Genomic DNA, 24,815 nt, shown 5'->3' with positions numbered 1-24,815 from the left:
TAAAATAAACGTCCTGCTATTAATCTTCACCAAACATCTGGGCACAAAGAATTCTCAATTCCTTTGACAGTGCTGCATGTCTTATTTCGCAGTTAGATGTTTTTCTTCTCCCCCATCAACTCTAAGGAACTAAAAATTCTGGCTCACTGTCATCCAGCATGAGCTCTTAGTAATTTATTTTATAGAAGGACAGTCTGTAATATGAAACTTGAAACTACAGTTTAAATTGTACCTCTATCTGCAGTACTGTTATTAAATTTTAAAAGCCACACGTACCTCCCACATTGTTCTTGTAGGTGTTGTATAATTCTTTTACTCTTCTGTAACGAAAAGCCAACTTCCTCATCCAGTCAACCCCTCCTCTTACACCTGTTGGCAAACAAAGGTTTGCACTACTTGCAGCTGCATGGAAGCCATCAGTTGCAAAACTGTAGGTACTGCAACACCCAAAATACATTAAAAAGAAATAAAAGAAATAATTACATGTGCAAAACTTCACAGCTGAATTTCTGTAGGAAAGAGCATACTGAAGGGCGTGGCTTACCTTAAGTCCTGCCCATTATCATCAGAGGAAACATCATCTATGTGAACTTGATCACACTCCTGTTAAAAACATTGGAAGAGTTGTTTTTCAAATGATGCTTGTCACCATGTTTGAAGCTTTTTCCATCTTTCCACTTGATCAGGCAGTGGCCAGAAGAGGGCAGCATTTACACACCCATCCCGCCCTCTCACGCTGGGAAATGGCACTATTTCTACCCTGTAAGATCTAAATCCAGAAGAGGGCCTTAAAAGGGGCCTGAAAACATTTGGCATGTGGGTTTCTTTAGAGCAAATATAAAAATAATTTTAATCTTAAAGTTATTGATAAGGAATTCTCTTTTGAATCTTTACAATAATCACTGGTGATCACTTTCAGCCATTTCTGTTTGCAAACTTAAATATGAAAGCAAAGCTAACCTGAAGAGTCTCAAAACTTGTTTGGGCTGAACACCTCAGTGGTTACTATTATTTATTATTTTTGGAGCAGTAGTAGAGGGGCTTGATGATTATGGTGTTCTGTGAGATTTCTATACTTCCTGATTTTTGCTGGGCCAGTGATACCATGAAAAGAATCATGCTGCTGTTATTTTAAAAGTCCTGGTCTTTCAACACAGCAAAAAGCTAATAACTTTTTGTGGTTGTTTTAAATCTTTAAACTGAAAAGAATCCTGAAAGTAAAAGTGAGTAATGAAGATTTACCAACTCCAATGCTACAAATTCAAAGGAAAATAAACTTTAGGTACATACACCCACATAACTGACAAGTTATAGCGTACTCAGAACAAACGGTAACTTTTCTGGAAAAGAATTCAATTCTTTTTTGCTGTTCGAAGAGTCCTTTTCTATCTTCAAATAATCTGCAAAGTTCCAGTGAAATAGTACATGATCTGAAGGTGGAATTCAGGTAGGGCATTTCAATACCTAGTATTTACTAACCTCAGAATAAGTATGGTGTGGCCTTTTGGGCCTTATTTTTTCCCCTCAAATAATTCCAGTCAAACTCACAGAGTTTGAACTGTATATATTAAGTGCTCATCATGCAAAATCAATTCTGAAAAATCATTAAACTTGAAAATAAGATGCCACATTAAAGGCTTGTCGGCTAATATTTATAATCTTTATAGGACTGGTAAGTATCTGATGGTGAAATATTTAATATCTCATCTCTAGCTCTCCACACTGAGTATATTAGATCCTGTTGAAGTTTGAGGATAAACTAGCTGGCTCAGGCTTCTTTTAAAATACAAAACTTAGGGAGTAGCTCAATCAATACAATTTTAGTACATAGCTTGAAAAATCCAGGTAAATTAATTTTAAAGTTTCATACGATGCACATAAATTAAAGGTTTAGTAACTTCTGAGTAAATATATTCATAGGTAAGGAAGGGCCTCAGAAAGTTAACCTGACTGGAAGCTCCCTGCAAGGGGTGTTTGGGTCACCCCAACATGATATACCCACATTTAAGGCACTATCTGGCACGAAGTAATCACTCAACGATTCTCCGTTTGAATGAATGGCAGGAATCTAGACAAATGTAGTTCATGACAGAATTACCACAGTCATTTAAATTGTCTAACATAAAGTTATGGTGATAAAAATAATAATATTTTAGATGATAAGGGTTGGAAGAAGATTATTTACATCAAGAGTGGAGGCGGAGGCAAGAGAACAGAATATGGGCTGAGGCTACAGGACGGGCATTTAGAAAGGTTCTTCCCCATTTTGACTGTTTGTTGAAAGGAGCACAGCCCAAACTTTAACCAAAGAAAGCGTTATGTTTCCAGAAGATTCTCAGGGAAAAGTGTGGCAAGCAACTGTAATAGCTGTTGGACTGGGCTCTAAAGGAAAAGGTGAAGAGATTTAACCAGTTAGTATAAAAGCTGAAAATAAAAGTTCTTCTTCCAGGATACTGAAACAGCAAAGTAGTTCTTGGTGACATTCTTGGTAAGTGTGAAGACCAAATTAAACCACTATCGAAACAGAATCATGAAAATCAACTTAGGTTCTGAAACCTTTCATCATGTAAACAATTTCCATAATTTTATAATCAACTAATGATATTAAAAAGGGGATTCTTATGAATTACACTGGTAATTAGAAGTAATTTCTATATTTAATACCCTCTCATCTAATTTTTAGAGAAATTCCTCTGACATTTCAGGTATTAACCCACATGATTAATTTGTACATTTTGTCCCCAAATTTGTTTTTTACTCCTGAGGACATCAGTATATCAAACTTACTGGGCCGTGAGTTCCATGTTTGAAGTTATGGTTGAGGTTTTTCCAAATGGAACTTCTCTTTAAATTTATGCCTAGTTAACTATGCTTGTTGACTCTGGACCCTCGCCCGTGAATTACAGTCCAGTGAAAGAAACCTGAACTTCAATCACTTACATTTTTAGAAAAATCTGAATAATTGTTCTTCAATTAGTGTTCACTCAAAGGAACTTTATAAGAAACATTTTGACCAAAACATAAAATACTAAAAACAGTGTCATGCTTTGGCTTTAACAAACTTCAGTGTAAGAACTCAAACATTTGGAATAATTCTGGCACTAATCTTAAATTCTTTAATTTTGTCTTATAAGGTGACCGGAAAGTTGTCACTGATGTTTATCAGTTATAATCCACGGTAGTCTTCTCTCACTTTTGTGAGCCCAAACCCCCTGGTGCCTTCTCTCCTGGAAGTTATTTTAACTGAAATAACACTGTATTTAAACAGAGAGCATTCACTTCTTAGGGACAGTGGTGTGAGCATCTGCCTTCTCTGCAGTTGGACAGGATGTAGTGAAGTGTCTATTAAAAGGATTTAAACTTGTATCTTTTAGGGAATTATGTGAGAGCAGCTGCTACTACATATGTTGCAGTATCTATTGAAGGATTTGAGTCTCCAAATTAGATTTTTAGGTTAAGAAAAGGAACCCTGAGAGATTAAATACACAAGGGGGAAAAGCCCATAATAGGCTAATGATGGAGTTATTCTCTTGAGGAATTCTCTTTGTCAGTAGAAGCAGGCATAGCTTAATACCAGTTATAAAGCTCATAACAATCTTTGCTTGTAGGAGGTTTACTGAAATAAAAAACTGGGAGAAAGAAAAAGTTTCAAAACCAGATGCAGAAGGATAGTGGATATGTATGTAACTGTATTGAATGATCTTGAAAGCTATTATTTAGATTTCATTAGTTTTAGTGTTTGTTTATCTCACTTAAGTTAGTATAAGCCTTTGAGCTTCCTTGGGCACCTGGATATGTGCGCACACGTGTGTGTGTGCATGTCTGAGAACTCAATCAGTTTATACACAGAGACTAAATCATTTCTTTGACTCAGTACATTATTGTTGGATACTAAGTTTCAGTGTTTGAGTCAAATGGAATTTTTATCACATTTTAAAGCACAACTAAAGAGCTATAATCATAGAAGAGAAAGTCAATACCAATATTTTCTCACTATTTCTACCCGAGATCCTGCTGGGTATTTTAAAGATATATTTTATATAGTATCTAATCCAAAATAAAAATTCTTAAAGCACCATAGCTGACCACATGTTTCTGATATGCCAATATTCATGTCAAACTTACTAAAGGTATATTCAAATTCATCATATGCTACTTTCACATTCTCATTTTAGTACTCTATTAGAAGTTGGGTGGTAAATTTATTCCATCTGGCTTCTAATGTGCCACTAAAAAACCTAAAGGGTCATTTATTCCATTTATTTCTAGTAAAAAAATAATACATGAAATGAAATAAAAACTATAAAACTTGAATAAAACCACATCAAACTTTTTTCTGTGTGTTTTATAGCCTTGAGAGGACTAATAATCTTAGAATTCTTTTTAGAATGAGGCTCATCCATTTTACCTAACAGAAAAACCAACCTAAAAAGTTATTACCATATATGTATAAAAAGGTTAAGTTCCCCAAAGGTTAAAGTGTGTTTCCTATTATTGTGTATATATCATTGTGTACACTAGACAGTAATAAGTAGCAAGCTTAATTTAAATCAGGCTTTAGAGAAGTGATTATTATTTCTTATTATCTAAAACTGGAAGACTTGCCCAAGAATACTGATCTTTCATAGTGTCTACTAAAGAAAAAAAATAAAACCTCTTAAAAAAGAATTTAAATTTTATTATCCAATAAAAACAGTGACTCACTGCAGAGAAAACAAGAAAGAAAATGCTATTACACAGATTTCCAACACATACATTTATAGAATGTACTGTGCAACACAACTTTTACTCATGGCTCAAATGTAACTAAAACTGGATTTAAGACCTTGTCAATTTAAAAAACTTATTTAAATCACTGACTAACTTGGCTTATCTTCCTCTCACATGTCTGTTAATTTCAGCGTGGTATGGGGGGCAGAGTATGTGTTCTGGAGTCACACACACTCCAGAGTTTTAAATTCCAGTTCTATCATTTAGCAGGTAACCTTAGACGTGATTTTTATGCTGGTGGGCCCCACAGTTTCTTCTCTACAAAAATAATGTGATAAACATACTTATTCCAAAAGGTTGTTAATTAATTAATGGAAAGCTCAATATAAAATGTCAAATATAAGGTGCAAATTCAGTAATAATAATACCCATCTTCACTCATAATGTGATTATACATAGGCACTTTAATTTCATTGTGACACCATGAGATAAAAAATCAATTGGAATGGGTCATTTAAAAAAAAGAAAGAGAAATCTATTTCAGCATAGTTGTGCTTGACAGAGAAGAACCTCTTTTCAGTGTCCAAATTCCTCAGTTATTTCAGTTTTTATCATTTGAATGCCTAATAACTCAGATCATTAGCACTCAGATATACACTTATTCGGCTACCCTGAGGCTATTTTTTCTTGGGTTCTTTTAATTTGTTGTTATTGCTTTTACTTTCTCTTCATTTGAGGTTGGAAATGGAAAGATAAATTAGGAAAAAAGAGAAAATGAATGCAATCAAACCACCCAGAAGTGCTATGTAAACAGCTCTTGCATGGTTTTATCCAGAAGGGGAGAAAATAGGGAATGATAATGTCTAGAATTAGGTTTTGGATTATCTATAAAATTTAACGATCCATGCCAGCACTAGGAACAGTATCTGTGAATATTGGGCAGTGATTAACCTAAACTGCATCCCGGTTAGTAACCTGGAAAAGCTAATGCTGATTTCAAAGATGAAGTGAACTGTGGTTGAGACACTAAAAGGGTAGGGGTGTATGGTACGGGACAGCAAAGCAGACCTCCTTTTCAAAGACATTTTTGGTTCTAAATATGTGCCAGTACATATGTATAATTTATTAACACAATTTAGCTTTTGTTTCTATTCGCATATACAACGTCTCCCCTTGACAGGAACTTGACTGTTCTATTGAGCTAAATTGCTATCTTTCTGGTTCTTTTGAGGTTATCTGCATATACAGAAAACATATAAGAATTTTAATAGTTGGATACAACTATTCTTACCTTTTTAAAATTCTTACCTCTAAATCATTAAAAAATAAATGTGTATCAGCAAGGTTAAAAATCATTTCCTCCATTCGGAGTCCAAGGGTTACAGCCATGGGGGGATCCTGAAAAGGAAACGCACATATGATGAAGTAAATGTTCAGTAACTGCAGTTATTATTAAAAATATCTTAAGTGCATATGGTTGTTGGGGGTGGGGAAGGGGAAGCTGTATGGATTTTTAACCTAAGATGCAAAATATTTCCCAATTATCAGAAAAGGTGCCTCTCTAAAGGGTTATCTAAAACATTAAATATACATCTGTGAACTTATAGGATTTTATATGCGCAGAAAGATGACTGAGATACATTTTCACATAAAGCTATATGTTCATGAGAGGAAGAAGAAGAAAGTAAGTTGGTTCATAGGACCCAGTTTACATATACTCCATGGAAAGTTCTTTGGAGAAAGGTACTTGGATAGGACACTGAAGAATGGAGCAGACCTGTTTAAAAGAGAAAAGGATGTTCTTTTAAGAACGACAACAAATAAGAAGCAGAAAAGAGAGAAAAGTAGGTGTATTGGATGTTTGTAGAATGTGAGTGGACAATACTGTCTGGAGGTGGGAAAGGAAGAGCTGGTAGGGCAGCTCTAACTTCATTATTAACTGCATTTTGATCAACAGGCAATATTTATCTGCATATGTATAGTATGATCTAACCTGCATCTTACTAGGGATGAAGAGGGAAGGGTGGAAGACAACTAAAGGAACATTAATTCGGTAAATGTAATATATAAATATATAAAAATAAAATATATACTTCTAGAAATTTAATGAAAGTAAGGGGATTAGAAAAAGTCAAAGTGACTTAAGTTTTATTTATAGAAACCAAGAGATTACACAGCAGCAAGGAGCTAAAATGAAGACCAGAGTTGGTACTTTACCACAATTACAGTTAAAAAGCCTGGCATAGAGAGGTGCACGACTTTATTTTTATTTATTTATTTATTTCATTTTTTTATTTTAAGCTCTTTATTGGAATATAATTGCTTTACACTTCTGTACCAGCTTTTGAGGTACACCAAAGTGAATCAGCTGTATTTATACACATATCCCCATATTCCCTCCCTCCCGCGACTCCCTCCCGCTCTCCCTGTCCTGGCCCCCTAAGGCATCACCCATCATCGAGTTGATCTCCCTTTGTTATACAGCAACTTCCCACTAGCTATTTTACAGTTGGCAGTGTATATATGTCTATGCTACTCTCTCACTTCATCCCAGCTTCCTCTTCACCCCCCGCCCCCCCACAACCCTGTGTCCTCCAGTCCATTCTCTGCATCTGCATCCTTATTCTTGCCCTGTCACTGGGTTCAGCAGCACCATTTTTTTTTTTTTTTTGGATACCATATATATGAGTTAGCATATGGTATTTATTTTTCTCTTTCTGGCTTACTTCACTCTGTATGACAGACTTTAGGTCTATCCACCTCATTACATATAGCTCCATTTCATTCCCTTCTATGGCTGAGTAATATTCCATTGTATATATGTGCCACATCTTCTTTATCCATTCATTTGTTGATGGGCATTTAAGTTGCTTCCACATCCTGGCTATTGTAAATAGTGCTGCAATGCACATTACGGTCCATGTATCTTTTTGGATTATGGTTTTCTCTGGGTATATGCCCAGGAGTGGGATTACTAGATCATGTGGTAGTTCTATTTTTAGTTCTTTAAGGAACCGCCAAACTGTCTTCCATAGTGGCTGTACCAACTTACATTCCCACCAACAGTGCAGGAGAGTTCCCTTTTCTCCACACCCTCTCCAACATTTATTGTTTCTAGATGTTTTGATGATGGCCATTCTGACCAGTGTGAGGTGATACCTCACTGTGGCTTTGACTTGCATTTCTCTAGTGATTAGTGATGTTGAGCATCTTGTCATGTGTTTGTTGGCCATCTGTATGTCTTCTTTGGAGAAATGTCTATTTAGGTCTTCCGCCCATTTGTGGATTCAGTTATTTGCTTTTTTGGTATGAAGCTGCATGAGCTGCTTGTATATTTTGGAGATGAATCCTTTGTCTGTTGCTTCATTGGCAACTATTTTCTCCCATTCTGAGGGTTGTCTTCTTGTCTGGTATATGGTTTCTTTCATTGTGCAAAAGCTTTTAAATTTCATTAGGTCCCATTTGTTTATTCTTGATTTTATTTCCATTATTCCAGGAGGTGGGTCAAAAAGGATCTTGCTTTGATGTGTGTCATAGAGAGTTCTGTGTATGTTTTCCTTTAGGAGTTTTATAGTGTCTGGCCTTACATTGAGGTCTTTAATCCATTTTGAGTTTATTTTTGTGTATGGTGTTAGGAAGTGTTCTAATTTCATTCTTTTACGTGTAGCTGTCCAATTTTCCGAGCACCACTTATTGAAGAGGCTGTCTTTTTTCCATTGTATATTCTGGCCTCGTTTGTCAAAGATAAGGTGCCCATATGTGCTTGGGTTTACCTCTGGGTTCTCTATTCTGTTCCATTGATCTTCCTTTCTATTTTTGTGCCAAGAGCTTTATTTTTAAAAGTAAGGAGAGTTTAGGGCTAGTGCTAGGGAAATAATACCTGCATAAACCTTATGTTTAAAATGATCAAAGTTGGAATGATCTCTAAAGGAGAACTGCTCTAGATGTGACTCTGGAGATGAGAAAATAGAAAACCTGGAAGGCACAAATCCTCAGAATTTGAGACCAGAATGGGTGTTAGCAGGGAGAAGAAAATGGTTTCAAATAAAGCTGACAAGTCTCGAAGGATACTATTGGCTTTGGCTGAGAAGTTATTTTGGAAGACCTTAGAGGGTGATTTGGGTTGAGTGGCTGGGCCAGTAGCCAGATTGTAGGGATCTGAGGAGAGAGAACCAAACTTGTGTTTTCAATGTTCTAATAAATGGAATTTCAAGAAATGTATTTAAACTTGGGGAAATGTAATGCTAACTTTACTTCAATTTATGATAAGACCATGCAAGCCCAGGTCAGGCCAAGCAGTATTCAAATATACCCCCGAAATGACTCCACTTAGCAAGGAGAAGACCCTCTTCATTCCACACCTATACTGCAACAACCAATTTTCCCCCTGAATTTCCATAATGCTTTGACGGGGGAACTCCAGAGTGTAAACATATTTGCAGTGAGTGTCAGCCTCACATTCTGTGATAATGAAAACCTACAGAATAGGAACTGAGTGCTGCGAAGGAAAGAGGTCGCAAGATGCTGAGCAAAGCAAAGACTTCATGTAGGAGAAGATGAGAGAACAATCATATGCTGGGAGTCGACATAATTTCATAAGTGTGTACGTCTCTTTCTTGGAGATTTCTGTGGGTTTCATAGCTAGACATTCTCTCTTCTCAAAAACAGAGATTCACTGTTCACATACTTGATGGCATCTTCTACTCTACTGCTAGATTCATCTGTCTTCCAGTGACGGGATCATTTGCAGCAATGTACCCAAAGAGCAAATAAATTTCATTTTATTCAACACGTACTCATTCAAAAACAAGAACAAAAATATGCCGTTCCTGTTTTGTGTCTCAGGGATTTTCGAAACTCAGAGGCATCTCTTGCTCTGTTTCCTTCAAATACAAAATTTTTAAAATTTCTTTTTGTTATTTTTTTCCCCAGATCTTTATTGGAATATAATTGCTTTACACTGTTGTTCCAGTTTCTGCTGTACAACAGAGTGAATCATCTGTATTTATACACATATCCCCAAATCTCCTTCCTCTTGAGCCTCCCTCCTCTTTTTGTTATTGTTTGTGTTTTTCTTGCTGTTGTTGAAAGAAAATCTCTGGAGGTAAGAGTTTTTTAAAAATATACATTTGTCTTTTTTTCTGTAAAAAATTCTTATTTCTCGTCTCTCTCTCTTTGGTTACGGGGGGTGGGGGTGGCAGTTGAATAGGCTGAGTACACAGAAAACTTGTAAATATTCTGTCTAGTCATGGGACCATGAAGAAAAAGCCTACAGAAGTATCAGGAAAAATCAAATGCAATTATAGCATGAAAACATATAATTCCATTAGTGACGCTCTATGCTTTTGAGGAATGTTCACTGATGCAAGACAATAAAACTGAGCACCACAGGCCTCCGTTATGTTTCTGATGATTACTGCCCTGAAGATATACATTTCAGATGGGGGTTCAGAAATGTCTTATATAAAAGGTTTTCCTTCTGAGACCAGATTGGTTAAAGTCTTATCCTATGATTTGCTAATTCTTCTTTTTAAAGTTTTAGATAAAAATCTTCAGTTTCTTATGTTCATGCCTCACATTTTTGCATTTGCAGATCAGATTTATGAGGATGGGAGAAAACATACTGTTCCTCTTTGATTGTTACTTTCCTCGATGCCATGCTTCCATAGTACGTAACTCTCTACGCTACCCAAGCAGCGATAGGAGTCCATGAAGAATGCATTTTGTGCATCTGACAGGCATGCAAACCAATGTAATTTTTAAAAAACCGACAAGAATTCTCTAACAAGGAAGCATAGCGTATGATGTGATGAACACTGTTTTTGAGGCCCCATTGGAATGCAACCCCACAGCAAAGGAAGGGGCGGTGCAGTTGTTTTTCGAGCTCTGGCGATTCCACATCACACAGACCCCTAGAGCCAAGACTTAGTAAGCATTCTGGCAAAACATCATTTGTTAATCGGGAAAGTTTCGGTTTGAGGTTTGCCTGAGTGTGAACTAGCTGTATTTTGCTAAGGTTTCCAGAGAGCCAGCCCTGTTGAAAGGGAGGTGTTTCGTCAGCTATGCCAAAGGTTTGGTACAGAAGGGCTAAGAATAGCCATGCCACAAGCCAAGGAAAACCATGCTTGTAAGAGGTGCCGATCTTGTTTCTAAGAGAATGTCGAGTGAGGGCTCACTTTCAAAGATCTGATTTTACTTTTCTTTTTCTTTTTTTTTCCCAGCTTACTAAGTCACTGGGATCACTAATTCTAAGTAAGCAGATGCCAGCGTCCCATTTTTCTGGCTAAAGGACAGATGTAAGAATCCAAGAAAGATGAGCAGGAATTAGGTGGGGGACGCTGTCCTGTTGGGCACCCTCTCCTTTGCCAGACGACTGGGCAGAGCTGCCAGAGCCTGTGGTCCCATGGTTTTATCAGGCATTTGAGAGTTAAACATAGTTGTGGACTGAACCCAAGTTTTATACAGAGATGTTTGCTCGTTTTCATTAGATGTTTGTAGAATTATGGGCACCTTATGAATCAAGGGTTACTGCTTTCTCTCGGTTTAACTGTAGTGAGTGTTGAGTTTAAAGTCTGAAATGAAGTGACAGTGAAAACTTGGATAGAGTGGGATAATAAAGCCAGTAACAGGGTTTTGTGGTAGCTCTGATACATATTATACATGCATAACACTTCCAATTGGTTCAAAGTGTCTACAGCAGAGTTTCATATGGGGCAAACTGAACCTCTGCCAATTTAAATTTACTCTGTGTACTGCTCTATGAAAATACTGAAACTATTCCCAAGACATTTGTTGGGGAGAGAGAGAGAGAGAGAAGAGACACAGAGACAGAAACAGAGACACAAAGGAGATGAAGAAAATGAACAACTCTTGGCCCCTAACTGCGTGCTTCTGAGCTGGGTGTGATCAGTGTATAACCAAGTCAGGATCAAGGACGGCACTTCTCTATATCAAAATACTAACGCCTATTAGCCGTGTTAGCACAGAACATAAATTGGAGCCAGACAGTCTGTCTATGGGCCTCTGCCCTGCACTGGGCCATCAGCTGGAATTCCTCCTCTAGGGACACACTGTAAAAATATCTCAGGAGAGGCAGCAATTATGTATTTTTAAAGAAATGGGGGACTTTTTTTTTTTTTTAAGAACCCAAGCTCTTGGAACTGTTACTCCCTTGGAACCTGAAGCATATTTGTAGACATGTGCATACAGAGGTAGAAGATGTGCACATTCATTACAGGAAAAGGAAGATAAAGTAGCTCCACAAACCAAGATGAAGATAGCTAGTGTGTTTGTTAGAATACATAAATTCTTTTAATCAGTGACGAGAAATGCCATGACATTTAGTCATGAATCAGAAGGGAAATTTTGCAATTGAGTTGTTTGTCTCTAATGGACAGGCAGTGAGCTTAAGCATTCTCAGTGGGCTTAAGCATTCTCCAAGGGAAGGGTTTCAGGAACATTCATGTATTTAGCACATATTTATTGAGTGTCTACTATGTGTCAGACATGATCAAATTCTGGGCAGAGAGCAGAAAATTAAATAAGCAAAGTACCTGCCCTTATGGGGTTTATATTATTACTGGATGAGCCTTCTGAAAAATACACGGACAAAAAACCAAGGAAATATGTAGTATTCCAGGTGGTGAAAAAAATCAGTCATCAGACGCAGAAAGCTATGGGGATGGATGGTGATGGCTCACTTAAAGAAAGTGCAGGGAAGGCCTTTCTCGGGGGGTGATAGTTGAGGATAAGAGATCTGAGAAAAAAGGAGGGGACCAGCCATGCACAGTTGTGGCGATTAGGAACATATGCAGAGGCAACAGTGAGGCCAGTGTGTGCGAGACAGTGCAGGGCAGCGTGATCTGAGTGAGGGATGTGAAGTAGACCAAGGATTTTAAGAAAGAGGCAGTACTTAACTGGGTCAGATGTAAGTGAGCGAGACCCCAGGAAGATAAACCATGAACTTGGCAAGAAGGTCATTTCTCAGACTTGAAGAGAGTGTTGGACTGGCAAGCCAGGGAAGAGCTAAGAAAGAGGGCAGCGACCGGAAAATGGCTCAAGAGGCTTTTCTGGTGATGGGACTATTACAATAAGTAAAAGAGCAATCGGAATAATCCAGAGAAGTGAGAGACTGGGGACTCAGGAATGAAAGAGATCTTTTTAGGAGGAGACTCACTGGGTAAGTGAAAGGGCCTGGATCCAGGGCACGAGTGGGGGTGCGGAGAACAGGCAGAGAAAATGGTTATGGGGCAAAGATAAAGTGATTCTTACAGTTTGCTTTTATTTATCTTAAATCTTCTAGGGAGCAGGTAAAGGTGTAAAACTAGCTAATTTTTCCTCTGGATTAAAACGATTTGTTCAAAAAATCCAAGTGTTTGATGTAAGCATCATATTTGCAATTGAAGAGTAGTCAAATTAAGTAATCAGAAGCCATGAAGGGGCCATCACAGAGCTCACCTACCACTACCAGCTTCTACTGTTTAGATTAAAAGAGAATCCAGTGAATAAAGCTCACCCACATTTACTGATGTTAAACCAATAACGGATTAAATATACTTCAAGGGGAATTAAAGCAGCCGCAATATGCTACAACTATAGTTGCTATGCTATACTATTGCTATTGTAGAGATTTTGGATGATGGAACTTGCTTCCAGCCCATCATATGTCATAAATACTTTTAAATATAAAGAATAGTATAATATTATATTTATACTATAAATATATAATAGTAGAGCATAGCAACTAGATGGAAAGGGAGAAGTAACAAGAATAGTAAGAATGACCATGAGAGGATAAACTAGAAAGCACAGGACTGAGAGAAAAGTGACAGAGATACCAAATGAATACAGTTGAAGCCTCAGGACTTGGAGAAAGGTGGATGGTATATTAGAGGAAGACTGTAGAAAAGATACATGAGACATGAATTTAGAAAAAAGAGAGTTGATGACGAGTTACAGAAATTTAAGGCAAGTTAATAATCTAATCTGCCCCCTTCCAACTCCCCATGATGTGAGATTGCATGTTCATAAGCTGAGATCATAAACTGAGATAGAAACTTCAGGGGAGATTATAAAAGTGTCTCCAGAAGTTTGTGCTTTTAAGAAACAAACTCCCTATGAGAGTTTGAGAAATGTCACTGTCTTTGATTTAGCTTTACTTTTACATGCATATGTACAGTTGACCCTTGAACAACTTGGTTTGAACCCTGTGGGTCCATTTATAGGTAGATTTTTTTTTCAATAAATATACTGGAACATTTTTTGGAGATTTGTGATAATTTGAAAAAACTCCCAGACCAACCACATAGCCTAGAAATATTGAAAAAAAAATTAAAATTAAGTATATCATGAATGCATAAAATATATATAGATACTAGTCTATCATTTAATACCATAAAATATACACAAATCTATTATAAAAAGTTAAGATTTGGGAATTCCCTGGTGGCACAGTGTTTAAGAATCCTCCTGCCAATGCAGGGGCACGGGTTCGATCCCTGGGCAGGGAAGATCCCATATGCCTCAGAGCAACGATGTCTGTGCACCACAACTACTGAGCCTCTGCTCTAGAGCCTGCAAATCATGGCTATTGAGCCCTTGCACCACAACTACTGAAGCCCACGCGCCTAGAGCCTGTGCTCTGCAACAAGAGAAGCCACTGCAATGAGAAACCCTCATATCACAACGAAGAGTAGTCCCTGCTCTCCACAACTAGAGAAAGCCTGTGTGCAGCAAAGAAGATCCAACGCAGCCAATAAACAAATGAATAAATTTTTTAAAAAAGTTAAAACTTATCAAAACTTATATCTACACAGACCATTCATGGCAGCACTCTTAGTCAAGAGAAATGTATGCAAACGTAAAGATGCAGTATTAAATCATAACTTCAAAAAATTAACTGTAGTCCATACTGTACTACTGTAATAATTTCGTAGCCACCTCCTGTTACTAATTCGGTGAGCTCAAGTATTGCAAGTTTCCACTTAAAATGCCGAGTGATGCTAATCATCTCCTTGTGAGCAGTTCACTTCTCCAGTAACTTGCATATTGCAATAAAAAGTGATCTCTTGCAGTTCTCATGTATTTCGCATTGCGTTTACTGCAATACCATAAACCTTAAATAACACCACGGGACCCATACGAAGTGCCCCTAGTGATGCTAGAAGTGCTCCCAAGAAACAGAGAAAAGTCATGACATAACCAAAAAAAAGTTGAATTACTTGATATGTACCATAGCTTGAGGTCTGCAGCTGTGGTTGCCCTCCATCTCAAGATAAATAAACCCAGCGTAAAGACCATTGTAAAAAAGAAAAGGAAATTCATGAAGCCTTCACTGCAGCTACACCAGCAGGCTTGAAAACCTTGCTCTTTTTTTCAGAAATGCCTTTTAATCTCATATGGAAAATCCAGCTTTAGTGTGGATGCAGGATTGCTTCAAGAAAGGCATACCTGTAGATGCATAATATGATTCGAGAAAAATTGAAGTCATTATATAACAATTTAAAGCAAAAGGAAGGTGAAGGAGCTAAAGCTGGAGAAATTAATGCCAGCAAAGATGGTCTGATAATTTAAAAAAGAGGTTTGGCTTAAAAAAAAGTCATAACAGGAGAAGCAGGTTCACCCACCAAGAGGCAGCAGATGAGTTCCCAGACACTATTAAGAAAATCATTGAGGAGAAAGAATATCTGCTGAATAAGTTTTTTTTTTTTTTTTTTACTGTAGATGAAAATGCCCTATTCTGGAAAAAAAAATGCCACCAAGGACATTTGTTAATAAGGAAGAGAAATGGGCACCAGGATTTAAGGCAGGAAGGGACAGCCTAACACTGCTGTTTTGTGCAAATGCAGTCGGGTTTATGATCAGGACTGCCCTTATCTATAAAGCTGCTAACCCCAAGCCTTGAAGGGAAAGGATAAACACCAGCTGCCAGTCTTCTGATTGTACAACAAGAAGCCCTGACAACGAGAACACTTTTTAGTTTGGTTCTATTGATGCTTTGTCCCTGAAGTCAGGAAGTACCTTGCTTGTAAGGGACTGCCTTTTGAAGTACTTTTGATATCGGACAATGCCCCTGGCTAACCAGAACCCCAGGAGTTCAACACTGAAGGCACTGTAAAGTGGTCTACTTGCTCCCAAAGACAGCAACTCTAATTTAGTCTCTAGAACAGGGGGTCATAGGGCCCTTTAAAGCTCATTACACACGGTACTCTACGGAAAGGACTGTCAGTGCTATGGAAGAGAACCTTAATAGAGAACATCATGAATGCATGAAAGAACTATGCCATTGAAAATGCCATTATTGGTATAGAAAAAACCCTGAAAGCCATCAAGCCAGAAACAACAAATTCCTGCTGCAGAAACTTGTGTCCAGATGTTGTGCATGACGGCACAGGATTTATAACAGAGCCAATCAAGAAAATCATGAAAGAGATGGTGGATACGGCAAAGAAAGGTGCGGGGGAAAGGGTTTCAAGATACAGATCTTGGAGAAATTCAAGAGCTAATAGACACCACACCAGAGGAATTAACAGGGGACAACTTAACGGAGATGAGAGCTTCCGAACCCGTGCCAGGTGATGAGTAAGAAGACGAAGAAGAAGCAGTGTCAGAAAACAATCTGACATTAGACAATCCAGCAGAAGCGTTCTGATTATTCAAAACTGTTTTTGATTTCTTTCACAACATGGATTCTTCTATGATATGGGCATTGAAACTAAAGCAAAAGGTGGAAGGATTGGTACCATATAGAAACACTGTTAGAGAAAAGAAAAAGCAAAAAAGTCAGACAGAAATTATGATGTATTTCTCTAAAGTTACTCTGAGTGTGCCTGCCTCTCCTGCCTCCCCTTCCGCCTCCTCGTATTCTCCCACCTCTACCACCCGGTGAGACAGCAAGACCAACGCCTCCTCTTCCTCCTCCTCCTCCTCCTCAGTCTGCTCATTGGGAAGAGGACGAGGATGAAGACCTTTATGACAATCCACTTTCAATTAATGAATAGTAAACATCATGACAGATAATAAACATATCTGCTGTGTATGCGTGTTGAATGTCTGTGTGAACATCTAATAACTGTATGACATGCTTCTGTCCCGTAAACATCATCGCTTTTTGTCCTGTAGAACATTGTGTGCAAAGACTTGTATTGAAGTGAACAGCTTATTGTTACATGTGCATAAGGTGAGTGATATATCATATAAAATTAATAATGTGTTAGTTTTCTTACTGCTTTATAACTTTGCTTTCAAAGAACTACATTAATGTACAGTATGCCCCCTCTCTAGCAAATGGAGAAACTGTATATCAGCCTGTTATCACAGCTAAGTGTTTTTCTTTAATGTAACAATATCTGCAATACTGTATTATGACTATGACCGTAATACTGTGTGCCATAAGCATTTTACAATGACTCATTCATTAGGGTATAGGCTAGGCTACCGTGAAGCAACCATGTTGATTATACTTAGGCTACCGTAAAGCAATCACATTGCTGCTTTGTTATCAATGCATGAATCATTATGGTCTGTAAATAAATATGAATTTCTTCTTCACATTATTGTTTCATTTTTGATGCCTCGTGTTAGTAATACATATCACATCTACAGTGTTTTGTATCATGTAAGACAATACTGACATAGGTATTGACAGACAATTCATCTTATAAACAGATGACAAACTTACAGTATTGATAAATACAGTACAGTACTATAAATGTACTTTTGCTTACTTATGAGTTTCATAATATTTTCTTTTCTCTGGCTTACTTTACTGTAAGAATACAGTATATAATACATCAACATGCAAAATACGTATTAACCGTCTATGTTATCGGTAAGGCTTCCAGTCAACAGTAGGCTATTGGTAGTTAAGATTTTAAGGCGTCAAAAGTTACTCAGATTTTTGACTGCACAGGAGGTCAGCACTCCTAATCTCCTGCCTTGTTCAAGGGTCAACTACACTATATTTACATGCATGCCATTCACATATGCATACCCATAAAGACATACACTATGAGCAACCGTGAAAAACACTAATTTTTTTTTACTTTATTTTTCTTTTCCATGTGGTTTATTACAGGATATTGAATATAGTTCCCTGTGCTATACAGTAGGACCTTGTTGTTTATCCATACTATATATAATAGTTTGCATCTGCTAATCCCAAACTCCCAATCTATCTCTCCCTGCCCCCTCTCCCCCTTGGCAACCACAAGTCTGTTCTCTATTACTGAGATTTTTGAGACCTGTAAATTCCACATTCATTCACTTTACATGTGCCATGACTACTCTCTAGTCATCCGCTTCTTCTCTACAACATTGAGTTGAGTATCTCACATTCGAGATGAAACAACATATATTTTTGATAAAATATCCAGTTTCCCCAAAATTCAGTTTCTCAACATTCAGATTTCCTTGAAACCAAATAAAACAGGTTACACTTATTGATTTGTTTGCTCTGTGGTAGGCAATGTGCTGAGTTTTAATACACTGACTCATTTAACCCTTCTAATCAAATTATGAAGTTATTATTCTCCTCATTTTATATAAAAGGTAACTGAGGCTCACAAAGACTAAACAAACTACCCGAGGTCACATGCATAGTAGGAAGTCAAGCTAGAATTTAAGCTCAGGTCCCTTCTCCCTCCAAACTGAGAAATGCTCTAACCATTATGCCCAGAGGGGCGGTCACCTGCATGCGGCCATCAGAGTGGCCTCCAATCCATGGTTCCAACACTTGATTCATTCTAACCACTTTCTAGCAAATCATGTTGCTTTTCCTTAGGTGACATACACATAGGGCAGTACTTATCTTCATGATGATCTCATCATTTAAAATATAGCTCGTGCTATTTCAGCAGCCTTTCCATGTAAGCGTGTGTAGATTGTTTATAAAAGTAACCAGTGGATTTATCCTGATAAACATGTTTCTCCAGTGCTGCTCTTATATAAGATGTTGTCTAAAATGAGCGAGTAGTTTTGGGAGCTTGAATTTCAGTTTCACAATACAACTGCTCCCTTTTCCTTCAGTGTTTGCTCTGACTTGGGCTACTTCCTTTGCATCCTTCCTGTGGAATAACTTTAGAGAATCACGGTTTCATAGCACATGACACATTAATGCTCCAAAATAAATCAAATCCCTGAAGCACAATTTATTTAGCTTCCTTCACTCTTCCCTCTAACAAAGAGCAATTACTGCAACTTCTCAGGTAAAATACTGTATACAATTAATCAGGGAATAGGGATAATCTTCATAAACTCTAACAGATGATGGATGATTCCCGGTCTGTGTCCTGCCAAATTTACGAACTCCTACTTTAGAGTTGTGCAGTGCTGAAAGGTGTACATGCCAACTGGTGCTCAGCTGCAAAGCCCATCATCAGCTCCACAGGCAGCAGAACTCAAATACCGACATCCCTCATTTGCCATCATGGTAAATACCCAGGAATAGTTCTGCTTGGGAAAAGAACGTGTTGTGCTGATGACTGAACAGAGTCCAAAAGTGATCACATATTAGCAAGATTCTTGGAAAATTCATAATATTATTTATTTATAAACTGAAGCAGGGTTTTTCTAAAGTTTCTTTTCAAAATTAAAACACAACAGTTAGCTACACAGAGCAATTTATGAGTAAAAATGGCATTCCTAAATTATTATGTTCCATGAATTTTATTTTTATAGGTGGTGGGGAAAGACATGAGACCAAAAAAGTGTAGAGATAAAGAGCAGGTGGAAGAGATGTGGGTTCTGGTTGGCCAGACCACTTGCGCTGTGTGACATGGCACCAATCACATAGGATGCTGGTGAAAGCGAAGGAGACAGTAATGCATTTAACAGGCCACTCAGCAAAGTGCCAGGCACATAGCAAGAGCTCAGAAATGGTACTTACTTACTTACTTATTTGTTTACTTCTTTTTACAGGGGTTGGAGGTGCGGAAGGGAGAGAAAAATAGGTAGATAGGGAGGTAGGTGTGGTCATGGCAGGACATGATTTTACACCTATATTTCTACCTCCCAGATCACTATATTCCAGGCCACTGCAGTACCACTTTGTGCAAGCACTGACCCTCTGCACGCCTGGAAATTTCTGCCTTGTTCATTTCCCCTTTTGGGGGAAATAACGCATTACATTTCTCCAGCATGGGACATGCATGATACTTTTCTGAGCTAAGTGCTACTTTTATACATTTTTTTACATTATCTCATTTAAGCCATCCAGTCACCCCAGGAAGGAAATGGATTATAACCATGTTCAGATGCGGAAACAGGCTCAGAGGTTAAATGACTAGCTAAAGGCACATCTAGGCACAGGACTTCCTCCTAACCTCTAGTCTGGTGCTCCTTCAGCTGGATTCCTGCCCTACAGAATGTGTTCTGGGCAGCCCCCAGGTCTCAGGAAATCCTTTCGGGGTGATTGAGAACAATGGGGGAAGGGATTGACTACATGAGGGAAATGGGATGTCTCAAGTCCCTCAACTTCTACATTTCACCTACAGCAGATCTGCCCTTATGTGTTTTATATAAAGATACTCAATGTGATATACTATGTGCATAAAAGACTCTCAGGCGAAAAGAAAAGAACTGAAAAATCACTATGTCATACAAAACTTTTATATTCTATAAGTGCATGCTGTGGAAACAAGATTGATCTGAGAAATTAAAAGGACTGAAGACATTCACAATTTCAAGATTAGATAACCTTTACATAGTACAGGGGTCTTTTTTCTTCCCCCAGCAGAAATAATGGCCCTGGTCACTGTCGCTATCAGCAAAGTCCTTCTGAATTGTCAACGGATCACCAGGATGACCTCATTTCAGTCAGTCCTCAGGGTCATTACTTAGACACTTGGGAATGGAAGAATTAAACATGATTACAAAGGATTCTTAACTATAAAACATTTCAGGACCTTTAAGATGATAACATGCACTGAATGGCCATAAAATTCAAGTATTCCCCAAATTTATGTGGCCATGGGTTTTTTCCACAAAGACTATCAATTAATGTATTTTGGAACTCGTTTTCTCAAGAAAAAAAAGTTGAGGATATACTCTTTTCTAGTGGTTCCCAAAGTAGGGCCCATCAGCTTTATCGACAATTTATTCCAAAGGCAAAATCTCAGGCCCCACCCCGGACCTACAGAATCAGAAACTCTGGGTGTGGGACCAGAGATCTGTGTTTAACAAACGCTGCGGGGCACTGTGACTCACACTCAAGTTCAAGAAGCCTGGTTCCAGTCAGCAGCATCCTAAATGCTCTCCTGGTGTCCACCCTTGTTCCTCTAAACTCCTTTCTCCACAGAGCAGCTGATTTTAAACCACCAGGTCCCAATTCAACCTAAAACCCTACTGCATCTAGAATAAATCCCAAATGCCTTACAGTAGACACCAGACCTGATATGTCCCCCTGCCTGCCTCTCTGTCTTTATCTTGTGCTACTCTCTCTTGTTTACAGCCTTCCTGCCACACTGCTCCTTTAGATTCCTGGGACATGGGAAGATTGTTTCTTGCCCAGGGCCCTTCTGTGGCCTCTGCCTAGAACGCTCCCCTCCACACTCCTCTCCCCGCTAATCTGCAAGACTAGTTCCTTCTTGTAATTCAGGTCTCAGTATCAATGCCACCTCCCCAGTCAACCTGCCCCTCCAGTCACTCTTCATCTGACCTGGTTTTATCGTCTTCATAGCAGTTACCACAATTTGAAATAATTTTGTTTGCTTGTAAGCTCCACGGGAGCAGGAAGCATGTGTGCCTGTGCTAAGTAAATATTTGTTAGATGAACACAGTTGTTCTTGGAGTTCTAGTTTATTTATGGTGTGTGGTAAAGCTGCAACTACCGAATGTCCTCTCTGTCCCCTTCAAATGACCCCTGAGCTACATGTGGTCCCCAGCTTCACAAGATGGGCCTCATATAACAACATCTTTTATTTAGCTACTTCTTAACATGCCAAGATATTAATGTCTTACTAGCTAAAAGGCAACACGAATTTCCTTACTGACATTAAGAAAAATGTCAATGATCAAATTACTTTAAAAATAAATAAATAATAATTCAATAAATAAGGTCATCTAAATTAGTTTTTATGCAACTCGATAAAGGAATTTTAATTTTGATTAGGAAAAACAGAAACTAAAAACATTTTCACTTTAATTTCTGTGAATTTCCCTGAGTAAACCATTATTCAACATGGTCAACTCCAGCAGGTCCCCTTCCGGTAGCAGGGAATAGTATTAAGCACAAAGCTTTGTTATGAAAATGACCTGGTTTCCAATATTCTTACCAGCATTTACCATTTTGTGACCTTGGTTAAGTTTCTTAAACTCTAATAACCCAGGTTTCCTCATCCACAGAACCTGGATCACAATAAGTTACAGTAGAGTAATTATCAGAGTTAAGTTGGATAACATTTGTGAAAGTGACTAATCAGAGTTGCAATTTTTTTTGAGCTTTAATTCACACCAAGTGTTCTGCTAAGCAATTAAGCATGGTATTCTCTTTAATTCTCCTTCACTATAGATAGTATTATTCCCATTTTACAGAAATGGAGACAGAATTAAGTAATTTGCCCAAGGTCAGAAAGCTGTAAGCATCAGCACTGGCTTTTTGAAATTACATTTCTCTGACTCAAAGGCTCTTGTCCTTCTCCATCCCTACTCCTTGTGAAATGCCAAACACAGGTGCTACCACATAGTAGGTGTTCTAAAAATGAATGCTTATCTTCCCCACACCCTGACAACAGTGCCTCGGATTCTCTTCCGATTCTGCACCACCGTGAGGTACCGATATCTGTCTACTACACTTGGTTTCACTGAACACTTCTTAAGTGTTCCCTTTGGATGGAAAACTATCCCAATCGTCTGTGAGAGATAATTAGAATTATTCCAACTTAAAGGAGAACTCACACAACTGCCTTCACCGTACCTCACTAATTGTCCTTATTCCTTTCAGGAAATGTCACTTATATATTGTGTTCGTAGTAGCTTAATCGTCTATGCCATGTGATGTTCTATAAGCAGAAACGACACGGGCTTTGGGGTCAAATAGTTCCAGGGCCCCAGGACTCATCTCTGCCACTGACTAGCTGTGTGACTTTGCACACATTTTATTCCCTCTCTGAGCATGTTTCCTCATGTACATAATGGGAAGAACAACCCACCTCTTAAAACTGTTGTGATGGTTAACATCTGGCACATTGCGGGCATTAAATAAACATTGGTTCCCTTCTTCCCCTCACTTTTCCCCCGCCCCTTCTGCAAGCTCTGCTGTTTGAAGCCTCTGTAGGCATAGAGAATGTCTCTATTTTCTATGCGAACAAAGCTTTTCGACATACTTTAAAATAATGAACCTTGTTTGTGAAATGAGTGCTGCATGACCTGGTGGCCTTCCTGGGAGGTGAAGGGTTATTTCAGTGATGCACCACTGCTGAGGAAAGTAGAACTTTGCTTTTGGAATTGCTCTTAGATCCAGTTTATGAGTCACAAGAAAAGCAGTTGCATTATTTGATGCTCTTTTTTCATGGTTCACCACTCCTCTTTGCTTCTTTATCAGGACCCCTTTGTATTCCAAATGGAAGGTTATGCTCAGCTCTGGGATGTTAGCAGCTTTAAGATATTTTTGACAGAAAGAAAAAAATATATATATAGTGTGACATTTTGACCATGTTCTTTATTTATCACACTGGGTTCAAATGATCCTTCTAGTTCCAAAGATTGCAATCACCACAAAAGAATGAAGGTTTGAAGTCAGGAAATATTTTAAACATCTAAAGGTAATTCCTTTAATGGTGACTATTTTGAAGGGAAATTTATTTGGATTTGTGTGTTCTAGCTAGACGGTTTATTTTAAACATTTATCTAATATGAAAACTTGCACAAAAATACTGTAATCAGTTCAATAGAATATATTGTGTATTCCATATAAGCCAAAATTATTTCTACAGAAAATGCTTTAGATTACTATCTGGAAACTTTTTAGACTGTATACTCTATCAGGCATGGAATTTTGAGTGTGTATCCCAAATTTATGCATAGTTAATTTATTTATAAATTACATACATATTCTTTAAGTTACAATCATTTACATGTATTTATAACGTATGTGCATTATGAAACAGATAACAATAGAAACTGCAGGGTATAAATGTGTTATTGTCTTTTCTAACCTCAGTGAAGCACTCTGTGTATATCTGGCACGTATGCATACATCCTGCTTTAGAGATCTCTATTTTAGATGATGATGACTGTGATAAAGGGGCTAAGGTTCCTTTTTCTAAATGGTCATTAAACAAAATTGTTACCTTATATGTTTAGCAACTTTCATTACTTATACTAAAAATCAAATGCAATTCATCAAGAATGCAATTCAGGAGGAAATGCTTGAGTGCAATTAATTCGTCACTACTGGGACTTCCCTGGTGGTGCAGTGGTTAAGAATCTGCCTGCCAATTCAGGGGACACAGGTTCGATCCCTGCTCTGGGAAGATCCCAGATGCCACGGAGCAACTAAGTCCGTGTGCCACAACCGCTGAGCCTGAACTCTAGAGCCCGAGAGTCACAACTATTGAGCCCATGTGCCACAACTACTGAAGACTGCGAGCCTAGAGCCTGTGCTCCGCAATAAGAGAAGCCACCTTAACAAGAAGCCTGCGCACTGCAACGAAGAGTAGCCCCCACTCGCTGCAACTAGAGAAAGCCTGTGCACAGCAATGAAGACCCAACACAGCCAATAAATAAATAATTTTTAAAAATTCATCACTACTAGTCTAGAAGACGTTAAAAACTGCGTGTTAAGCTGATATGGAACCCTATGAAATAATGTGACACTATAAAGATGAAGGGAGACACTTCTGTAAGTGTCATATGAAAAGGAACCAAAGTTAGATACAACTTTGAATATAGTAATTGAAGGCAGGCCAACATGTTGTGAATTGACTCTGGTTAGACTGTGAGTCCTACAGAGTCAAAGACCCAAATGGCCTATACAACCATGTTTCTAGCTGAAAAACCTGTTGCAAGTGCCGCAATCTCTGAAACAGCCTCACACGCGTGTATAACAACACAGTTACAAGAAGCAAGCTAACTATGAAAATAATGGCAAGAGACAAAGGAAAGTAATG

The 24,815-nt window shown here is 38.1% G+C and overlaps 1 protein-coding gene across 16 annotated transcripts in view; it reads right to left on the bottom strand.

Annotated features, from left to right (window-relative positions):
• Positions 1 to 24,815, bottom strand: part of EYA4 (EYA transcriptional coactivator and phosphatase 4) — a 299,421-nt gene that overhangs the window by 14,545 nt on the left and 260,061 nt on the right. For all 16 annotated transcript variants that reach the window (XM_057739427.1, XM_057739428.1, XM_057739426.1 and 13 more), the window contains 3 exons: positions 6,019 to 6,108; positions 545 to 603; positions 277 to 437 (listed from right to left, as the gene is read on the bottom strand). In XM_057739427.1, coding sequence (XP_057595410.1) covers positions 277 to 437; positions 545 to 603; positions 6,019 to 6,108 — 310 coding nt within the window. The remainder of the gene's footprint in view (positions 1 to 276; positions 438 to 544; positions 604 to 6,018; positions 6,109 to 24,815) is intronic.

Source organism: Hippopotamus amphibius, chromosome 6 (assembly GCF_030028045.1).
Source record: "Hippopotamus amphibius kiboko isolate mHipAmp2 chromosome 6, mHipAmp2.hap2, whole genome shotgun sequence".
NCBI classification, from domain to species: Eukaryota; Metazoa; Chordata; class Mammalia; order Artiodactyla; family Hippopotamidae; genus Hippopotamus; species Hippopotamus amphibius.
Note: the sequence above shows the minus strand (reverse complement) of the source record. Positions and strands in the feature narration are given on the sequence as shown.